This window comes from Myodes glareolus, chromosome 1 (genome assembly GCF_982192425.1).
Source record: "Myodes glareolus chromosome 1, mMyoGla1.1, whole genome shotgun sequence".
Classification (NCBI taxonomy): domain Eukaryota; kingdom Metazoa; phylum Chordata; class Mammalia; order Rodentia; family Cricetidae; genus Myodes; species Myodes glareolus.
In genome coordinates, this window is record NC_142026.1 from 116706357 (window position 1) to 116724799 (window position 18443).

The 18443-nt window shown below is 40.3% G+C and overlaps 1 protein-coding gene across 12 annotated transcripts in view; it reads right to left on the reverse strand.

The window, feature by feature from the left end:
* Reps1 (RALBP1 associated Eps domain containing 1) overlaps nucleotides 1-18443 on the reverse strand; it is a 73827-nt gene that overhangs the window by 33440 nt on the left and 21944 nt on the right. For all 12 annotated transcript variants that reach the window (XM_087911645.1, XM_087911641.1, XM_087911649.1 and 9 more), the window contains exon 2: nucleotides 1373-1496. In XM_087911645.1, the coding sequence (XP_087767771.1) occupies nucleotides 1373-1496 (124 nt within the window). The remainder of the gene's footprint in view (nucleotides 1-1372; nucleotides 1497-18443) is intronic.

Below are 18443 nucleotides of genomic sequence, written 5' to 3' on the forward strand. Positions count from 1 at the left end.
TCTGAGGCCAGCCCAGGCTACACAGGAAGACTGAAGTATCTGAAAATTGCAGAAACTCATACTTTCTCATGAAAAATATGAAACTACACTTAGGCATCTCTCTTTATAGAATGTGTATTTTCTTTTATATCAACAAGTCTCTAGTAAAACAAAAAATGAATTATCTGAGGCAAACATTGTAAGGTGAGAAAATGAAGTTTCAGTTTACTAATACTTTAATATTATCTCTATTAACCAGAAAGGGTTTTTTTTTTTTGGTAGATTTGTTCTCTTATTCACCCCTACCATGTGTGTATGAGCACTCATGTGAATACATGTGCATGAGCACCATGATATATATGTGGGGAGGTCAAAGGACACTACGTGAAGTCCATTTTTTCCTTCTACCACATGGGCCCAATGGCTTCAAACAGGCTGTCAACACCTCAATGGCAAATAAGCCATCTTGTCAACTCTAACCAGACCTTGTTCTAAGGTTGGAATGGAACCTCTTCCTAAGCAAAGCACCAGCAAATATAAGATAGGAAAAGAAGCTGGTCTGAGTGGCTCAGTCCTATAATTCCAGCTACTTGGGACAGTAGCAAACAAGGCCAGCCTAAGTTAGTTACAGAATAAAATCAAGGCCATCCTGGGAAACTTAGTGAGAACTTGTCTCAAAATAAAATGAGGACTAGGATTATTGCCCACTGAGAAAACACTTGACTAGCATGGATAAGGCCCTACACTCACCCCCACCCCATAAACACGTACTAAAAAACACGATAGAAAAGAATAAAATAAGGAAGCTACATATAGAGGTCACTATCATTTACCTTTATAAAAGTATTTGCCTAAATTCTTTCTAGGCAAATTTTAATGAACTCTAAAAACAGTCATTCTACCATTGTCATCAAATACATATTGCACAGGGGGCTGGAAGATGGAGCAGGCTGGAAGATTGCTTGGCAATTTTGTTACTTGTTACTCTTGCAGAAGACCCTGGTTCAATTCCTAGCACCCACATGGTGGCTTACAACTGTCCTTAACTCCAATTCTAGAGGATCCAATGCCCTCTTTCAACCTCCACAGGCACCAGGCACACACATGGTGCATGGGCATACACGTAGGTCAAACATTCATACACACAAATAAAATTAAAACTTAAAAAGCATAGCATTCATTAGAAGGTTAAGCATATTCTTCAATGTAACATATATAAGATAGATATGTTTTTCTAATATTCTCACATATCAACAAGTGACAATTAGGTCATGGCACTTCAAAGTCACAAGGGCCATTATAATATTAGAAAAACTAAAAAGTACATTGACTTTGGCTTCATTTGTAATTAGAAGACTACCTTCATTTTGTACCTCAGGTATGTCACATTTACCTGTGTTTATACTTTCCACTCTTAATGGGAAACCAGACTGGGCAACAGCCACAAGTTTCAAAGCGATGTAGAACTGACTTCTTCCAAAGTAACCAAGTCTTGTTGCACCACAAAGCTCCATGATCTACAAGAGAATACAGTATTAACATTAAGATTTATGGTAAAGATTTTTCATCCAACAATAAATAATTATCCAACTTGCTTCTAATTATCTGAAATATTTTACTATCTCAATTAGCAACCAGTTCCTTCAAGTTTCATGTTCATGTTTAAAAACAATAGGCATTGATTTTATAAATTAGGTAAAAAAAATGTTCACAATTTTATTATAATTATTGTTTTCCCAGAGCTGGGTGTGGGCACTGAAAGCCTGTAATCCCAGCACTTGAAAGGTGTGGGCAAGAGAACCAAGAGTTAAAGGTCCTACTCAGCTGAGCAGCAAGTTTCAGGTCAGCCTAGGCTACGTGAATTCCTATCTTAAAGTATCAAAGGGAAATAACCATTTATCCTTCAGAGTTGTGTTTAAAGAAACAGCACACCATTTACACTTTTATCGTAAGTAATAAAAAATAGGCTAGTATGTGGTCATTTAAAGTTACAGTCATAACAGACCTAACATGAGGGGCAATGCTAAAGACAGACGCAAGGGAAAGTCCTGCTACATGGTCTAACTACCTAAGAATGGATTTGGAAAACCTGTCAACTGCCAAAGCCTGTCAACTAGTCTGTTAGTTGAGATTAAGAGTTAATTTTCTTACATTTTCTGGTTGTGACCCTAGCCTTTAAGATCTTTCCCCATCTCTACAGAATGGGAAAAAATCTTCACCAACCCCACATCAGACAGAGGTCTGATCTCCAAAATATACAAAGAACTCAAGAAATTGGTCATCAAAACAACATATAGTTCAATAAAAAAAAAATGGAGTACAGACCTAAACAGAGGAATCTCAACAGAGGAATCTAAAATGGCTGAAAGACACTTAAGGAAATGTTCAACATCATTTAGACATCAGAGAAATGAAAATAAAAACAACTCTGAGAGTCCATCTTACAGCTGTAAGAATGACCAAGATCAAAAACACTGTTGACAACTTATGTTGGAGAGGATGTGGGGTAAAGGAAACACTTCTAACATTGTTGGTGGGAATGCAAGCTGGTACAACCTCTTTGGATGTCAGTGTGGCGATTTCTCAGAAAATTAGGAAATAACCTTCCTCAAGACCCAGTAATGCCACTTTTGGGTATATATCCAAAGGACGCTCAATCATGCCACAAGGACATGTGTTCAGCTATGTTTATAACAGCATTGTTTGTCATAGCCAGAACCTGGAAACAACCTAAATGCCCCTTGACCGAAGAATGGATAAGGAAAATGTGACACATTTACACAATGGAGTACTACACAGCAGAAAAAAAATGACATTTTGAAATTTGCAGGCAAATGGATGTGGCTAGAAAACATCATATTGAGTGAGATAACCCAGACCCAGAAAGACAATTATCATATGTATTCACTCATAAGTGGTTTTTAAACATAAAGCAAAGAAAACCAGCCTATAAACCACAATCCCAGAGAACCTAGACAACAATGAGGACTAATCTACATGGGAAGTAGAAAAAGACAAGATCTTCTGAGTAAATTGGGAGCATGGGGACCTTAGGAGAGGATTGAAGGGAAGGGGAGAGGCAGGGAGGGGAGCAGAGAAAAACGTAGAACTCAATAAAAAAAAAAAAGAAAATTTAAAAAAGAGTTAATTTTCCTTTTTCTGATTTTCTTAATTGTATTTAATGGGACCATACTACTTTTCTTTAAAACATGACAGTGGCCAAAGATCTGAGTTGATGGCTGTAGTTATTCAACTACAAGTAAGGAAATTTTACATTGTGAGATGAAATCGTGGCTCAAGAAGATGAAGAGGGTCTGACATGCAGACCAAATGAACTCATCTTAAAAGAAGCACAAGTATCTTGTCACATCTTCCCCACTAGTACAAACTTGTGGGATCACCCGACTCTACGCCTCCCTCCTGGTACTTTCCACGAGCTGGGCTAGGGCCTGAGGGTTAAACATAAGACACACACACATAGAGAGTCCGGGTCATTCGTTAAGAATAGCCGAATGCCAATTTATTTAGCTTTATCCAGAGTTAATATACTTTGGCCCCAGAAGAGAAAACCCCTCCCAGCCAGAGGGGGTTGGGGGAACTGGCGCCTTGTGGGAACTCCTCCTCCGCAGGCAGGTGGGCAAGAGGTGCGGGGCTGTGACAGACAGGTGAAAATGACCCTGGCGCAGTGAGCTCTCCTGGGCAAGTTGGAAATTACCACACCAAAGATAGAACAAGCCCTGAGGCTAATTCACCAGGCTAGCAGAGCAGAGCACAGAACTTAGCAGGAAGCTTTAGCTGGTTAGCCAAAACAATCCTTGATTTGCATCCCAGGGAGCAAGGGAAGGCCTGGGCCCTACACAAACTCCTTTGTGTTTAACCATTTTCTTATTCTTGAAACATTCAAAAGAAGGTAAGATGTAGAGACATTGTGCTATAAAGTGTGAAGAACTGTAAAAAAAGAACTTTTAATACAACCTGGACTATAAACCGAGTTCCAGGATAGCTAAGGCTCTTGCACAGAGAAACCCTGTCTCAGAAAACAAAACCCAAAAACAACAAAAAACCATTAATGGGTAAGAAAGATCAGAGTAATAACTATTTGTTTACATGAAATGAAAGGGGGGAAAGTTATCTTTGGTGAGTCATTAACACTGGGGAAAAATTCTTAGTTCTGCCACTAAGGGGCATGCGGTCCTGAGGAAACGTGAACGTGTGAAGAAAATTTAGAGCAGCAGGTGAAACCACTAGAAAACCAAGGAAAAATGCAGAATTAACAAAGGAAAGCTACATCTGTAGTGTAATTATTGTCCTAATTCACTCCTTTTCTGACCACCTAAGGCTTCTTTGTAAATCATTACACATCTTAGGTCGTTCTGTTTATAAAGCAAATCACTTAAAATATTCCAGTTGTTAGTCTTCTGCTGCCACTTTAAGAACTAACCACGCCCACCCAGCCACTTTTGGGCCTCCCCCGCAGCCATCTTCTCTCTCTCTCTCATGGTGTGCGCGCGCGCACACGTGTGTGTGTGTGTGTGTGTGTGTGTGTGTATGTGTTGTCTGTGTGTATATGTATGTCTTTGTTTTCTCTATGTTTGTCTATGTTTTCCTTTCTTTAAGTAATAAATGTCTAGCTTTATGTTTAGCCTTATGTCCATTTATTCTGCCGTCCACCGTATCCAGCCGCCTGACTCTGCCGCTTGCCAGGGGACCCTGTACTGCTCCGGCGGCAGCTTCTGCCTGGCTTGCAGGCCACCCGGGCCATCATATCATATTATTTTTAAAAAGAACAAAACCAGTTAATGTCAGATAAAAGAAAGATCTAAAAAGATCACAGTCAGTGATCACAACAGTCGTGATCACAGTCTGATGCCAAGGGCTGTTAGACATCAGAAGAGAGTTCAAGGAAGCTAGGATCTTAAGGGAGGGGGACAGCTGAACACTGGGACTGAAATAGAAAGGAGTAATGGGGAGGTAGGTTTATGTTTATACAGGAAAGGGTGGAAGGGGAGGGCAGAAAGGGGTATAACTAATGCTAAGGATATCTGAAAAAGCCCTCTAGAAACCTACTATTTTTAATCTCTCTCTCACCCCCCCCACGTGTATATATAATAATTAATCCATATGAAAGAGTTTAATTGAAATAACCCTATAAGGGGATCATATTTGTTCTAGAAGTAAATAAAAAGCTCAGTGCCGTGTGTTGATTACCTCTCCTGTAGTTGGTGGTAAGAGGTATTTCAGAGAGACCTCCCCCGCAAAAAAATAACCAAAAACAAACAAACAAACAAAACAACCAATATAGGCTATTGCTTCTGCTTGCCCAGAACTTGACGGTAAGCCCTACTGCTAAAGACCCGCCTGGATACAATGGTCACAGGACAAATAGAGATCAAGTCAGTGCTGACAGAAAGTTTCCTTCTTGCTGGTTAGCTCTCACAGTGCTGGAAGATGCTATGCAGGGTGGTGGTAGGGAAACTCAACAGTCTTACCCAGGTGTGAATCCTGTGAGTTGTAGTAATGACCACAGTGGCAAGAAATGACCACATCTGCAACAGTGTCATGAATGATATATATTTTGGGGTAACCAATCGGTTGCTGATCAAATTTAAGGCTCACTCCACAGGAGAAAACACATGCCTGGTACTGTAAATCTGGGCAAGAACCCATGGCTGGGAGCTCCCAGGCCCTAGGAATGAATCTATTATTGTTTTGTCCAATGTGCATAGTATTAAAATGCCCTCCAAATTCATACTTTCTACCTGTAGGTTAATGCAGCGCTCAGACCTTGAGTTTCTCTGCGCAGTGACAGTCACAAGTCAAAAGGTGGAGAATACGTGGGGTACAGGACATCTATATCAAAGCCCCATGACAGAAGAGGGGCAGTATGAGCCAGAGGTCACAGAAGACTGGGGCCAGTCTTCTAGAAATGCCAGGACCACCACCCTCAGCAAACCACCACAGCTGTGGCTGACAGAACAAGACCAAAGTAGTCAACATCCTAACATGGAGTAAGGGGGACTCCGTGAGCCCCATTCCTAACTGAGGACCTAAGGAGAGCTGATGGCTTCAGAAGGAGGGAGACAGTTTTAAGGGTTCATATTAGGTTGACCATGAACCACTGGATGGCCCCATTCAGAAGTAAATGGAAACACAAATTGTATATGATAGGTTATAATGGGGGGGGCGGTGAATTTGGAAGAAATTAAAGAGGAGTTTGGAATGAAAGACCAAAATACATTGTATGAAGTTCTCAATAAAAATATTTATTTTTAAAAAGCCCCAAGTCCCACTTCTGTATTCGTTTTCTCCACCCCACCCACTCTCTTGTGTTTTTTTTTTTTTTTTTTTTTTTTTAAGACAGGGTTTCTCTGTCTAACAGCCCTAGTTGTCCTGGAACTAGCTCTATTGACCAGGCTGGCCTCAAACTCACAGATCCACCTGTCTCTGCCTCCTGAGTGCTGGAATTAAAGACGTGCACCACCACGGCCTGGTCTAATTTCTATTTATAAAAGATTACAACTGTTAGCTGTCAATGAACTTCCTAATTTATCCTTTCCTAATTTCCAACAGAGCAGTCTTTATTATTATCTCAGTACGTTTTATATTACAGTTATTGATCTCCAAACTGTTGTGGAATTAACTCATTCAATGATTATTTACTTAGCACCAATTATGTCTCATTAAAACTACTGAGATTGCAACAGGAACAGAATGACAGGCTAATTATGGAGGAGAGATGAGGGTGTGGTCAGGAGAGGAGATAGAGTATCAGTGAAGGAAGCTGAAGATTCAGACACACGCCACTCACTACACATCACATACGCAGTTGCTCAGTTTAAAGAAAAGCTCTTCTGGTCACAGAATATTATCATTTCCATACAGTTTCTCGTTTCCTCTGCTTTCCAGCTTTGGGGATTGCCATATTGAAAATTTAGGTCTGTCTAAACTAGAATTTGTTTTTGAAATGAAAAGCAAGTCACTCAATCCTCCTTTATAAAACTATCTATTTATTGAAAAACTATCACTTCTGCAGTAACTTGAAAAGCCAAGTAGCATACACATGTTGGCCCTACACTGAGTATTTTAGCTCGAGAAGACAAGAATATAATAGGCTTAGCAAGTCCTCTGGGCTTTGTTTGTTGGATACTGACATTTATTTTCCTAAATAATCTTCAGAGTAATTTGAAAATCACTTGAGATTTTCCTCAGGAAGGCAATATACTTATATAGCCTTGTTCCAAACCATGGCTGCTATTGGTCTTTCCTGAGGTCTGGCCAACATCCTGCCACAGCAGTTTATGTTACTGAACTAGCTCCACTCTTAGAAGGTTCTTTTCCTTGTGGGAGGGTCGGGTCCTGTTTTTAAATCTAAAAATAATAATCTTACCACGTGTATTTGGGGCAGAAAATTAAAAGATTGTGTTTCTTCTCTCATCTATTACATCATCAGATTTCCTAATATGGAACTATACCTGGATTCTTAGAATGAGGTCCCTTTATTTGTGATATATTAACTTTCCAAATAATATTTATAAAATTATAATCACAATCTTAAACTTAAAAATAATGCAATATTTGTGTTTTTCAAGGGGTATATTCCATCTTTGTAACTAACATAGCAAGACTTGCTCTTTACGCTCTGCGCTGTTTCAAACTGATCAGTATCAGGTGTGCCACCAAGAAGTAAAGCGTTCACCTATAACTGCAGACAAATTCACGTGTGCCCCAGCTCTTCTGTGTATTTTAAATAAGTGAGGTTTTTATTTTTAAGCTATTTGATCATTTCCTACAGAATCAATCATGACTTCCAATTTTTGCTATTTAGTAAATTCAGCATCATTCAAGGTAGTCTCACTCTTAAAATTTCTTCTCTAGAGTAATTTTAACCAAATACTAATTACACGAATTTGTGGGCAGTTCACTCTTCCTCCAGTGGCTGGTTACACGACCACAAGGAACACTTGGAATGCCTCTTAGGATAACACTCTCAGATCCCTTCCATTAGTTATCAAGCTCTCTTGGGAAACCCAAGGGCAGGCAGTGGGTGTTGGTGTACCACTGACAGCTAAACTTTTGTTTTTTTTAACACTGCAAAATTTGTATGATCACGGGAAAATAAATAAAAACTAAAAATTTCAAAGTTTCTAAAATCCTCATCAGAACTGACCATACCTGTCATATATTCTCCCAGTTTTTATTATATGTACATAAATGCACATATAAATAACATGTTTTACACACATGGTCACAGTGTGTGGCTTTATCATGCATAACTCCAAGGGCTTTTACATCAGTACACAGGTCTTTGTGATGGTTGATGTTGAGTGTCAATGTACTAAGCTCTAGAATCACTGAGAGACAAGCCACTGGGTCTACCTCTGAGGAATATCTAGATTAGGCTAACTGAGGTGGAAAGACCACCCTAGATGCAGATGGCACCATTCTGTAAGCTGGGGTCCCAGACTGAATAAAAAGGAAAAAGTCAGCTGAGTAGACGTTAGCAAGATGGGTAAAGACATGGGTGGAAATAGAGAACTAGCGTCTGCAAGCTGTCCTGACCTTCACACACATGGTTTATGCACACCTATACACATACACAAATAAATGCAATTTAAAATTAAACACACATACGTAACAATTGAATACTAGTGTTAAAAGTTTTGATTGACTATAATATCCTTCCAAGCAGCCAGAATACTGGCTGAGAGAAGAGAGAGAAGTCAGTGTTGGCTTCAAAAAAGAGCCAGTAACACAGACTAATCAGTGTAAACAAAGCCTGACGATCTGTGTTTGGTCCCAAGGACTTCCACAAGTTATCCTCTGATCTCCACATGCTTTGGCATGTGCACACACACACTCAAACATCAAGTAAGTGTAAAAGAAAAATAAAGCATCACTCCTAAGACATCTGCATTGGTTTCTCTCTTATAAAAGCTCTGGTTCCATATTGTTCACCCGAACGTCACTGATGTCGTGGTGGCAAAAGGTAAATAAAATTGACTTTGCTCATTTGAAGGTGGAGACAGAAGATCACTTTCATCACTCCGAGCAAGTTATGTGACATTACTGTGCATCAGCGTGTGCAAATGTGAGCCGTGGAAGATAACACCCTGCCTCATTTGATTGCAGTGGATATTCAAGGAGACTGTCCTCAGGATTATCGCTTCTCACTTACAACCCTAGCCACTGTGAACATCACAATGGGTATTTCAGACACTCAGTCTTGAAAACTGCATTTTCCTGAGAGCTCATGGCTTTAGTTGCTAACAAACATGTGGTTTATTATAATTATGTGTATTCAGGCAATGAACTCAGGGCTTTGTGAACATTAAACACATACTTTATCACCAAGCTATATCCCCAGTTGGATTTTACTATAATTTTTTGATGCAAAACCTTTAGAAATATATTTCCATTATCTTTTAAGTATTGTGTACTTGTGGCTTAGGCAACGTAACAGTTCACTGTGATATAATAACCATATTGCAGGTCTTTAAGAAAGAGTGGCATGTTCTTCTCTACACAGGGAATACACTGCTAAGAGTCTGTTCGCTTTGTCTCTGTATGGACTGGACACGTCTCCCTCGTTGCCAAGCCTTCATTTTTCTGCTGTCAGCAGTCTCTAGTTATAACCCTGTACCTTGCATGCCACAAGGTTTAGTTTTAAAACTGCACAAAACAAGAATAGTTCTTTAATAATAATTCCTCAAATTGTTCCCTGAGCAAAGCATCTAAGCGGTGTTTTTATGCCTGTGTATACAAATACAAGGATGAAGGGGCTAGCATGCCTTGAGCACACACGCTAGGCGAGTGTGAACAGTCTTGAGTTTCTATCCAGTCCTTTAAAAGGATGCAGTAGTGGCTCTGGAGAGATGGCTCAGCAATGAAGAGCTCTGACTGCTTCTCCAGTGATTCCAAGTTTGTCTCCCAGAACTCACGTGCTGGCTTACAACTCACCTTTAACTCCAGTTCCGGAGGACCTCACGCCCTCTTCTAGCCTTCTTGAACACCAGGAATGCTCATGATACACAGATATACATGCAGGCAAGCAAAGCACCCACAACATACAGTAAAGCAGAAAATACACCAGAGTGGAACTCATATGATAATTATACAGAGAAGGAAGAGCATCAGAGGCCCAGCCAAGGATAAAGCATAAATCAGATATAAACCTTTCTTCTAGCACGTCTGTTCTCATGCCTGCACGATATCATTCTTTTAAATGGCTGAAGAGTATTCTATTTCATATATGTGCCACTTTTAAAAAATCCATTATTAGGCTGGGTGGTGGTGACTCACTCCTTTAATCCCAGCATTTGGCAGGAAGAGGCAGGTGGATCTCAGTGAGTTCAAGGCCAGCCTAGTCTATAAAGTGAGTTCCAGGACAGTCAAGGCTACAGAGAGAAACCCTATCTTGAAGATTCCACTATTACTTGATGGATGCTTCAGCTGTTTCCATTTCCTAAGAATTAAGAATAATCTTTAATAAACGTGAGGGTACAGAGGTCTCGCTGAAATACTACAATTTTCTGGATATATATCTAGTAGTGAGATTGCTTTGTATGTGTGGAACTGATCTTGTGTGTATGAGGTGGGTGGGAGGCAAAGGTCAACCTCAGGAGTCATTCCTCACTCACTGGAACTCTTACCAGCCTGCAGCTAACCAAGTGGATTAGGCTGACCAGCCATGGGGCCCATGGGACAGTTTGTCCCTGTCTCCCCAGCACTGGGATTCTAAGCGCCTGCCATCACACCCAGATTTCTCCCGAAGGTCAAACCTCGGTCTTCATGATTGCACAGCAAATACTTTACTCCCAAGCCCTCCACTCCCCTTTCTGAGATGGGATTTTGCTATACATCTCAAATGACTTTCATCTCACGTCCAAGCCAGTCTGGCTTCAAGCTTGCAGCAATGACTCAGCCTGACTGCTAGGCTACAGGCTTGTGCTAGCCTACATAGCCGTCCTGTTCTCCATCATGCACTAACTTACATTTGCACGAAGAGTAAAAAAGTCTCTCTTTCCTCCACACCTTTGCCAAAAACTAGACCTTATGATACTCATTTACAAAAACAAAACCAAAAAAACCAACCCCAAATGAATTCAATGTAAGAATAGAAATGGTGAAACTATTAGAAGAAAATGTGAAAATACTTGATGACATTGGAAGGGGCAAGTATTTTGGAGGGCACTCACAACAGAGGGAACAATAGCACAAACTAAAAAACGAGACCATGTTAAACTAAGGGGCTTCTGCACAACAAATGCACAATCAACAGTGCTGAGAAGAGCCGACTCTCAGGATAGGAACATGCTTGTAGACATCTAGAACATATGAGACTTCTAAAACCTTCATGGGCAAAGTCAATCTAACTAAAAGTTGGTAAAAGTCTTTGACAGATATTTTTCAAAGGAAGACATTCAAATGAACATACTATTCAACATCCTGTAACAATCTGCCCATCTAGCTACGACCAAATGAATAGTCTATAATCTTTCGTTCTTTCTATCAGAGTTTCAACCTCTTCCATGTGTAGGATTCCTCTCTGTATGCTGTGATTACCATTAATGACTTAAAAAGCTGCTTTGGATCTATAGCAGAGCAGAACTTAGGTAGGGAAAACTAAGATGAATGCTGGGAGAAAAGAGGGTGGAGTCAAGGAGAAGCCATGTAGTCCCTGCCAGAGACAGACGCTGAGAACTTTTGCCAGTAGGCCACAGTCACGTGGAGATTCACAGATTATTCACAGATTAATGGAGATGGGTTAATTAAGATATAAGAGTCAATAAGAAGCTAGAGCTACTGGGTCAAGCAGTGATTTAAATAATACAATTTCTGTGTGATTATTTCGGTTCTGGGCAGCTGGGATGAACAAGTAGAGAACAGCTGGGAACCAACAAGCGGTCTCCTCCTACACTTCAATCTGAACTTCCTGTGTGAGTTATATAATTATATGAACCCCTACCCTCACACTACTTCTCTGACCTCCCTCATTCACTGCTGTGGTGCAGACACTGTGGTTTGGTGACACTGGAATGTAAAGCAAGCTCTGGCACTTTCCATGCAATGGTTATATGTACTATGGATCACACCTGCAATATATATTAAATTCATTAAAAGTTAAGCATTTTATGAAAACAAGCATTATCTGCTCTTTCCAAAGTGGTCTGGATTACAAGTGATTGGGGTATTTTTTTTCTTTTTGTTTCTGTTGGACAGAGCCTTGAGCTCACAGGGCTCCACCTGCCTCTGCTTCCCGTGTGCTGGGATTAAAGACGTGTGCCACCATGCCAGCTTGTGAACACTTCCATGTATGCTCTTCAGCACTGCAGTACATTACTACAGAGGGAGTAAGTTAAGGGAAAGGAAATAAAGGGAGAGGCAGAAAGGGGAAACACCAAGACCCACTCATTCTGAAGCGCCTTCCTTCTCCCTACTATGTAGCAGTAGGTTTAGCTTTAAACACACACCAATCCCTAATATTTTGGTTTTTATTTTTTAAATTCATTTTAACTAGCACAGGCTCCAGAGAGATAAATCAATAGTTAAGAACACTGGCTACTCTTTTAGAGGACCTAAGTTTAGTTCACAAGCACCTCTAAATTCAGCTCCATGGGAGCAGATGCCCTCCTACACACATGACAGACACTCACAGACATACAGACATAACTCCAGCTCCATGGGAACAGATGCCCTCCTACACACATGACAGACACTCACAGACACAGACATAACTCCAGCTCCATGGGAGCAGATGCCCTCCTACACACATGACGGACATTCAAAGACACACAGACACGTAACTCCTGCTCCATGGGAGCAGATGTCCTCCTACACACATGACAGACACTCACAGACACACAGACACATAACTCCAGCTCCATGGGAACAGATGCCCTCCTATACACATGACAGACACTCACAGACATACAGACATAACTCCAGCTCCATGGGAGCAGATGCCCTCCTATACACATGACAGACACTCAAAGACACACAGACATAACTCCAGCTCCATGGGAGCAGATGTCCTCCTACACACATGACAGACACTCACAGACACACAGACACATAACTCCAGCTCCATGGGAACAGATGCCCTCCTATACACATGACAGACACTCACAGACATACAGACATAACTCCAGCTCCATGGGAGCAGATGCCCTCCTATACACATGACAGACACTCAAAGACACACAGACACGTAACTCCAGCTCCATGGGAGCAGATGTCCTCCTACACACATGACAGACACTCACAGACACACAGACACATAACTCCAGCTCCATGGGAACAGATGCCCTCCTACACACATGACAGACACTTACAGACACACAGACACATAACTAAAGCTAGAAGTAAATCTTAAAAGGCGGTGGGGGGGGGGGTGTGTGAGACTTTCAGACAGAGGCCTTGAACCAGATCAACAACTTCACCGCAACGAGCATTTACAAGTAAACTTGAATGAACAAAGGTGTATACTGGGTGACACACTGAAGCTCCCAGTGCAACTAAGATGAGTAAAGAGGTGTTGGAGAGGCAGGAAAGATGGAGGAGTGAAGTAGATTTTTTTTGTTGGTTTTGTATTTAATTAATATTTTGAAATTTTTCTTGGGGGGATGCTACAGGGGTGAGGGGCAGACGTGGAAGGATTGGGAAAAGAACGGACTGGGGTGCATGATGTAAAATTCCCAGAGAATCAATACAGAATTACTTAAAAAGAAAAAAAAAATACTTCAAACTTAGCAGAGTCCAGGAAATAAGCACATACCCACACTATTTACTGACCTCAGGATCATGCTTGCAACCCTAAGGAACTTTCACTACCCTGTGACCAACAGCATGACCAAATCTCTCCTAAACTCTAGTGCAAACACAACTAGGCCAACCCTTCTGAGATACTTGCCAGTTGTACTAGAGCAAATATCTCATCTCACTCTTACTGTATCTCTTATCCGAAACCCTTAATTGACTTATTGCTTTGCTGACACAATTCAAGTGATCTTTGAGTTCCAAACTACATTGCGTCTGTCATTTCTCCTGCTGAGTTTCTCTTCATACAAATGAATATAAGTAGGCATTCTCTTGGTGAATGTTTTCTTGCTCTCCATCTTTCTCTCAAACCCCTCTCTACAACTTTATTTTACTTTTTTAGCCACACGCCTCCTTTATCAAGGATTAGTTCTCCATGTATCCCTAAGTATATCCTGAGGTAAAACAAACAGCCTATATGTTGTGATGTTGATAGAGGATACCTATTATAGACCACTCAAAAAGAAAAAAAGTGTAAAGTGTGTCAGGAAATTTACTAAAGCTTGACTAATAACACATCAGACATTTCTTGCTATATGTCAGACAATAAAAATACACAAATGAGAAAAACATATACAAGTGTAAGTAAATACGTATACCAGTTAAAACAATCTATTCATTACTCAACACATAGATATTGTGAAACGACATAGATACAATAAATATTCACTTGTCAACTTGAAAATAAGGAAACAATTGAGATGAACAACACCAGAGGTACTGAGTGTAGACTTCTTTCATAAAGCAACTGAGTAGAAATGAGACAGCATTTATCTCTCAATGACAAAAGCCACAAGCGTTTAATTAATGAAAAAGAGGCTAAGAATTTGAAGGGGTGGGTGTAGGGAGGCTTGGGAGGGGATGGTTGGAGAAGGACATGGTAAAGATGTAATTATTTTTGTTTAAAAATTAAATAAAATTGGAGGCTGGAGAGATGGCTCACTGGTTAAGAGCACTGATTGTGCTGCCAGAGGACCCAGGTTCAGTTCCCAGCACCCACATGGCAGCTCACAACTGTCTGTAACTCTAGTTCTAGGGTATCCAATGCTCTCATCACACAGGAAAAACACCAATGCAAATAAAATTAAAAAAATATTTAAAAAAAATTAAATAAAATTAAAAACCACAAGTGTCTTCTCTAACTTTTCCTTTGAGAGTGTTCCAATACATTACATCTTTATTCCCTACCAGTATCAGCACAGAACTCACCCAAATACCTCAGCACTGCACACTGCTATAGGACCTAGGAGCACCTTACTGTCTGGAAGGCAGGTGTTAGTCTATTCACTAAGGAAAGGAACCATAATGCATGTGTTGGCTGAGTCAGTCAACAGGAACTGGACTAAGACAAACTTAACTGTTTATGGATAGCACAGGTAATTAACGACTCCCTTTTGTGATCCCTGACTTTTTTCAGTTATAAATTCTACTTGCTCTAGGCAAGCACTCATGAGCATTCTACCCTGCTAAGAGTGGCACATACAGACCGGTAAATAGTTTATTCGTTATATTTTATACCATATTCACAAGGTTATCTAAACAAATAAAACACGTGTGATAGCCTCAGAATAGGACTATAATGTGAAAAACTGAGATTACCTTTCAAGTTTACTGGCAGTTCAATCCAAGTCTCATATTCCCAATTAAAATATTTTTTATATTAGCTACATTAGGAAGCAGGGCCCCCAGAACCTACCATGAAGCTTTAAAAACAAAAAAAAGTAAAATAACATGGTAACAGAAGGGAAAAAACACAAAAATAAAAATAATTAAAACCTGAACTTGAAACAGCAGTTGCTATGCTATGGTTTATGCAAACAGTGCAGTAAAATAAACCCAACAGTAACCTGTACTTGGGGGAATCAGGAATTTTGTATCCAAACTTGCACATTTATAAGAGAGAAAAGAAGGACAATGTATTCAGTTATGCCAGGGGACAAAGAGAAGTAAGCCAAGGCTGAATACACACAGCAGACCTACACCTGCCTTTCAAACCTCCAAAGACGAACCATTCACAGAACCAACAGTGCATAGTGCAACTCAAAAAGCCAAAAAATTACTTATGTTTTAGTTAAAAAGCAATATTTTTCAGGAAGACTTGTTAGTTTTCAAACATGATTTACATGGAAACTTATCTACAGAGAACCACAAAATTTCTTTACCAAAAACTTTAAAAATAATAGTTTAGAGTAAAACGTTTAGACACTGGGTCAGACATCATTCTAAGCACATTATAGCACATTTCATCTTGAGAACAGCCCACCCAGATAAGGAAACTGCTGTGGCTGTTTCACAGATGCAAGACAGGCACTGAGAAATCAAGTGAGCCAGCCAATGTTAGGGGCGAGCTGAGGTCTGCAGTGTTCACAGTACACGTCATTATTGTTCCTCGAGGGGAGCAGGAGCCCCATGATCTTTTACAAACACACAGAACAGAATGGCGCTGCCAAGCAAACAAGCAGAATCAGGTCAAACAGCAGTCAGCCCCAGGGAGATTTCTGGTCTATATTCATTACCAGTGACCAGCAGCAAACACAGATTGAAAAATGTACTTACCTGAAATAAAGGAAAAGGTACTCAACACAGTACGAGGGTAACACACTGACAACCTGTGCTACAGGCTATTTTAGGGTGTGGATGACCACGAACCATGCTACAGAACGCAGACTGTTTGGAGCTCAGCGACACACTGGCTGATCCAGGTATCTCAGCCTCTCTAGGCAGGAGTCACTCACTGGAGAACAACTCAGCCTCTGGAATTTGTTCACGGACATGCAGGACCAGAACTCAAATGGAAGTCCATAGGCTTCATTACTAAGATCTGATCTAGAACAAATGTTTTCTGAATGCAAACTTCATATGAAATCTATGATTACATCAAAAACCACACTCTGAAAATATTTTATCTTTAAACATCTGCTTCAGAAAAATAATCACTACCACCAACAAAAAACACTGCTGCTGCCTAAGTGTCCCATGTAAATGGAATGAAGACATTAAATTCACTGTGAGGATTTATATGAAAATAACTGAGGTGATTTTTGAAGCCTTGTCTTCAACATGGAACACCAAAGGAATAACACCTTTTGTCAAACTCAAGTGTAAATACCAGGATTTTCAAAGCCTTATCACTTTTTGCATTTTTACTGAAAAACTTCCCCATTTTCTAAGTTTTTATTTTGTTTTAGGAACAATTTTCCTCCATACCGAAGATGATCAATTTTGTTATACTGGGAGAATCGGCCATGAACAGCCCAGTTTAATACACTTGTTTCTGACCCACCAGAAACATGATTAACTCACAGAATAAAATATAATACATCTCTTGTCCTTAAAAATAGATAAAACCTGGGAAACAAATAGTAAGAATTATAATGATACAACTAATATGAATCCATGATCCTTAAAGAATTATTAAGCAGGGCGGTGGTGGCGCAGGCCTTTAATCCCAGCACTTGGGAGGCAGAGGCAGGCGGATCTCTGTGAGTTCGAGGCCAGCCTGGGCTACAAGAGCTAGTTCCAGGACTGACTCCATAGCTACAGAGAAACCCTGTCTCGAAAAAACAAAACAAAAAAAAAAAAAACAAAAAAAACAATTATTAATGGTGGTGGTGGTGGTGGGGTGTGTGTGTGTGTGTGTGTGTGTGTGTGTGTGTGTGTGTGTGCAATACCAAGAAAAGTTGGTATTTCATTCAATTGGAAACTGCTATAGTACACATAGCTTCAGGGTGGATTCAACCTCAGGCCCCTCGAGCGATAGGCTACGGGTAGCTCACAATATCTCTGTTCTTCAAATCAAGAAAGGAATTTTGTGTCACAATACAAATGGAAAACAAGTCTCAATGGAAATAAGTAGAAAATAACAGTAACAAAGTCAAAGACACCCAGCTGTGACTTAACTTCAGACAATGCCACTGTCTGCTAAGTGTGCTTACAGCCATATCAAGATGCTGCTCCTTCACTGAGGAGACCAGCATCTGAAAGCTAACAGTCCTCTATTACTGCCATGTGAGGAATAAGAAGAGGAAGCCTTGGGCCTGTGCTCTCTTATCTCTCTGGGTACACATCCCACACTTGGGAAACATAACATAAGTTGGCTCTGCTGCCTCCCTTCTGGCTCCAGTACACAGCCAGGTCTAAAGCACTGTATTCCCGACATCTTAGAGACTGTCCTAACACAGAGATAACCCAGTTATTACAATAATCAGTAGCACTACAGGAACACCTCAACAGAACTGTCTCTTTAGTACTTGCATAAATATTCTAAACTTTCTGGGTACTGGGAGGCAGACAAAAAGTTCAAGAAACACCTTACCTACTGCAAACAATATAAAAGCCTCAAAGATATGCCACGATATAGGGCTGAACTTTATGTATCACAGAGTCCACAGTTCTGAGTGTAACTATACCACCAGTGAGCTGGATTCGATCCCAGTTCACGTTGAACATGTAGCCTCTCCTGAGTTCCAGGTTTCTCAGCAGAAAAATGGAAATATCTACCACTAAATTTAAAGTTACAGTTATATATCACTTAGCTCAACATCTGTCCCACAGTACGTACTTGCTATTTTAAGAACTAAATAGAGGTATACGATACTGGGGAAAAATCACTACTTAAAGCAATCTGATCTGGACCTTCAAAAAAGATC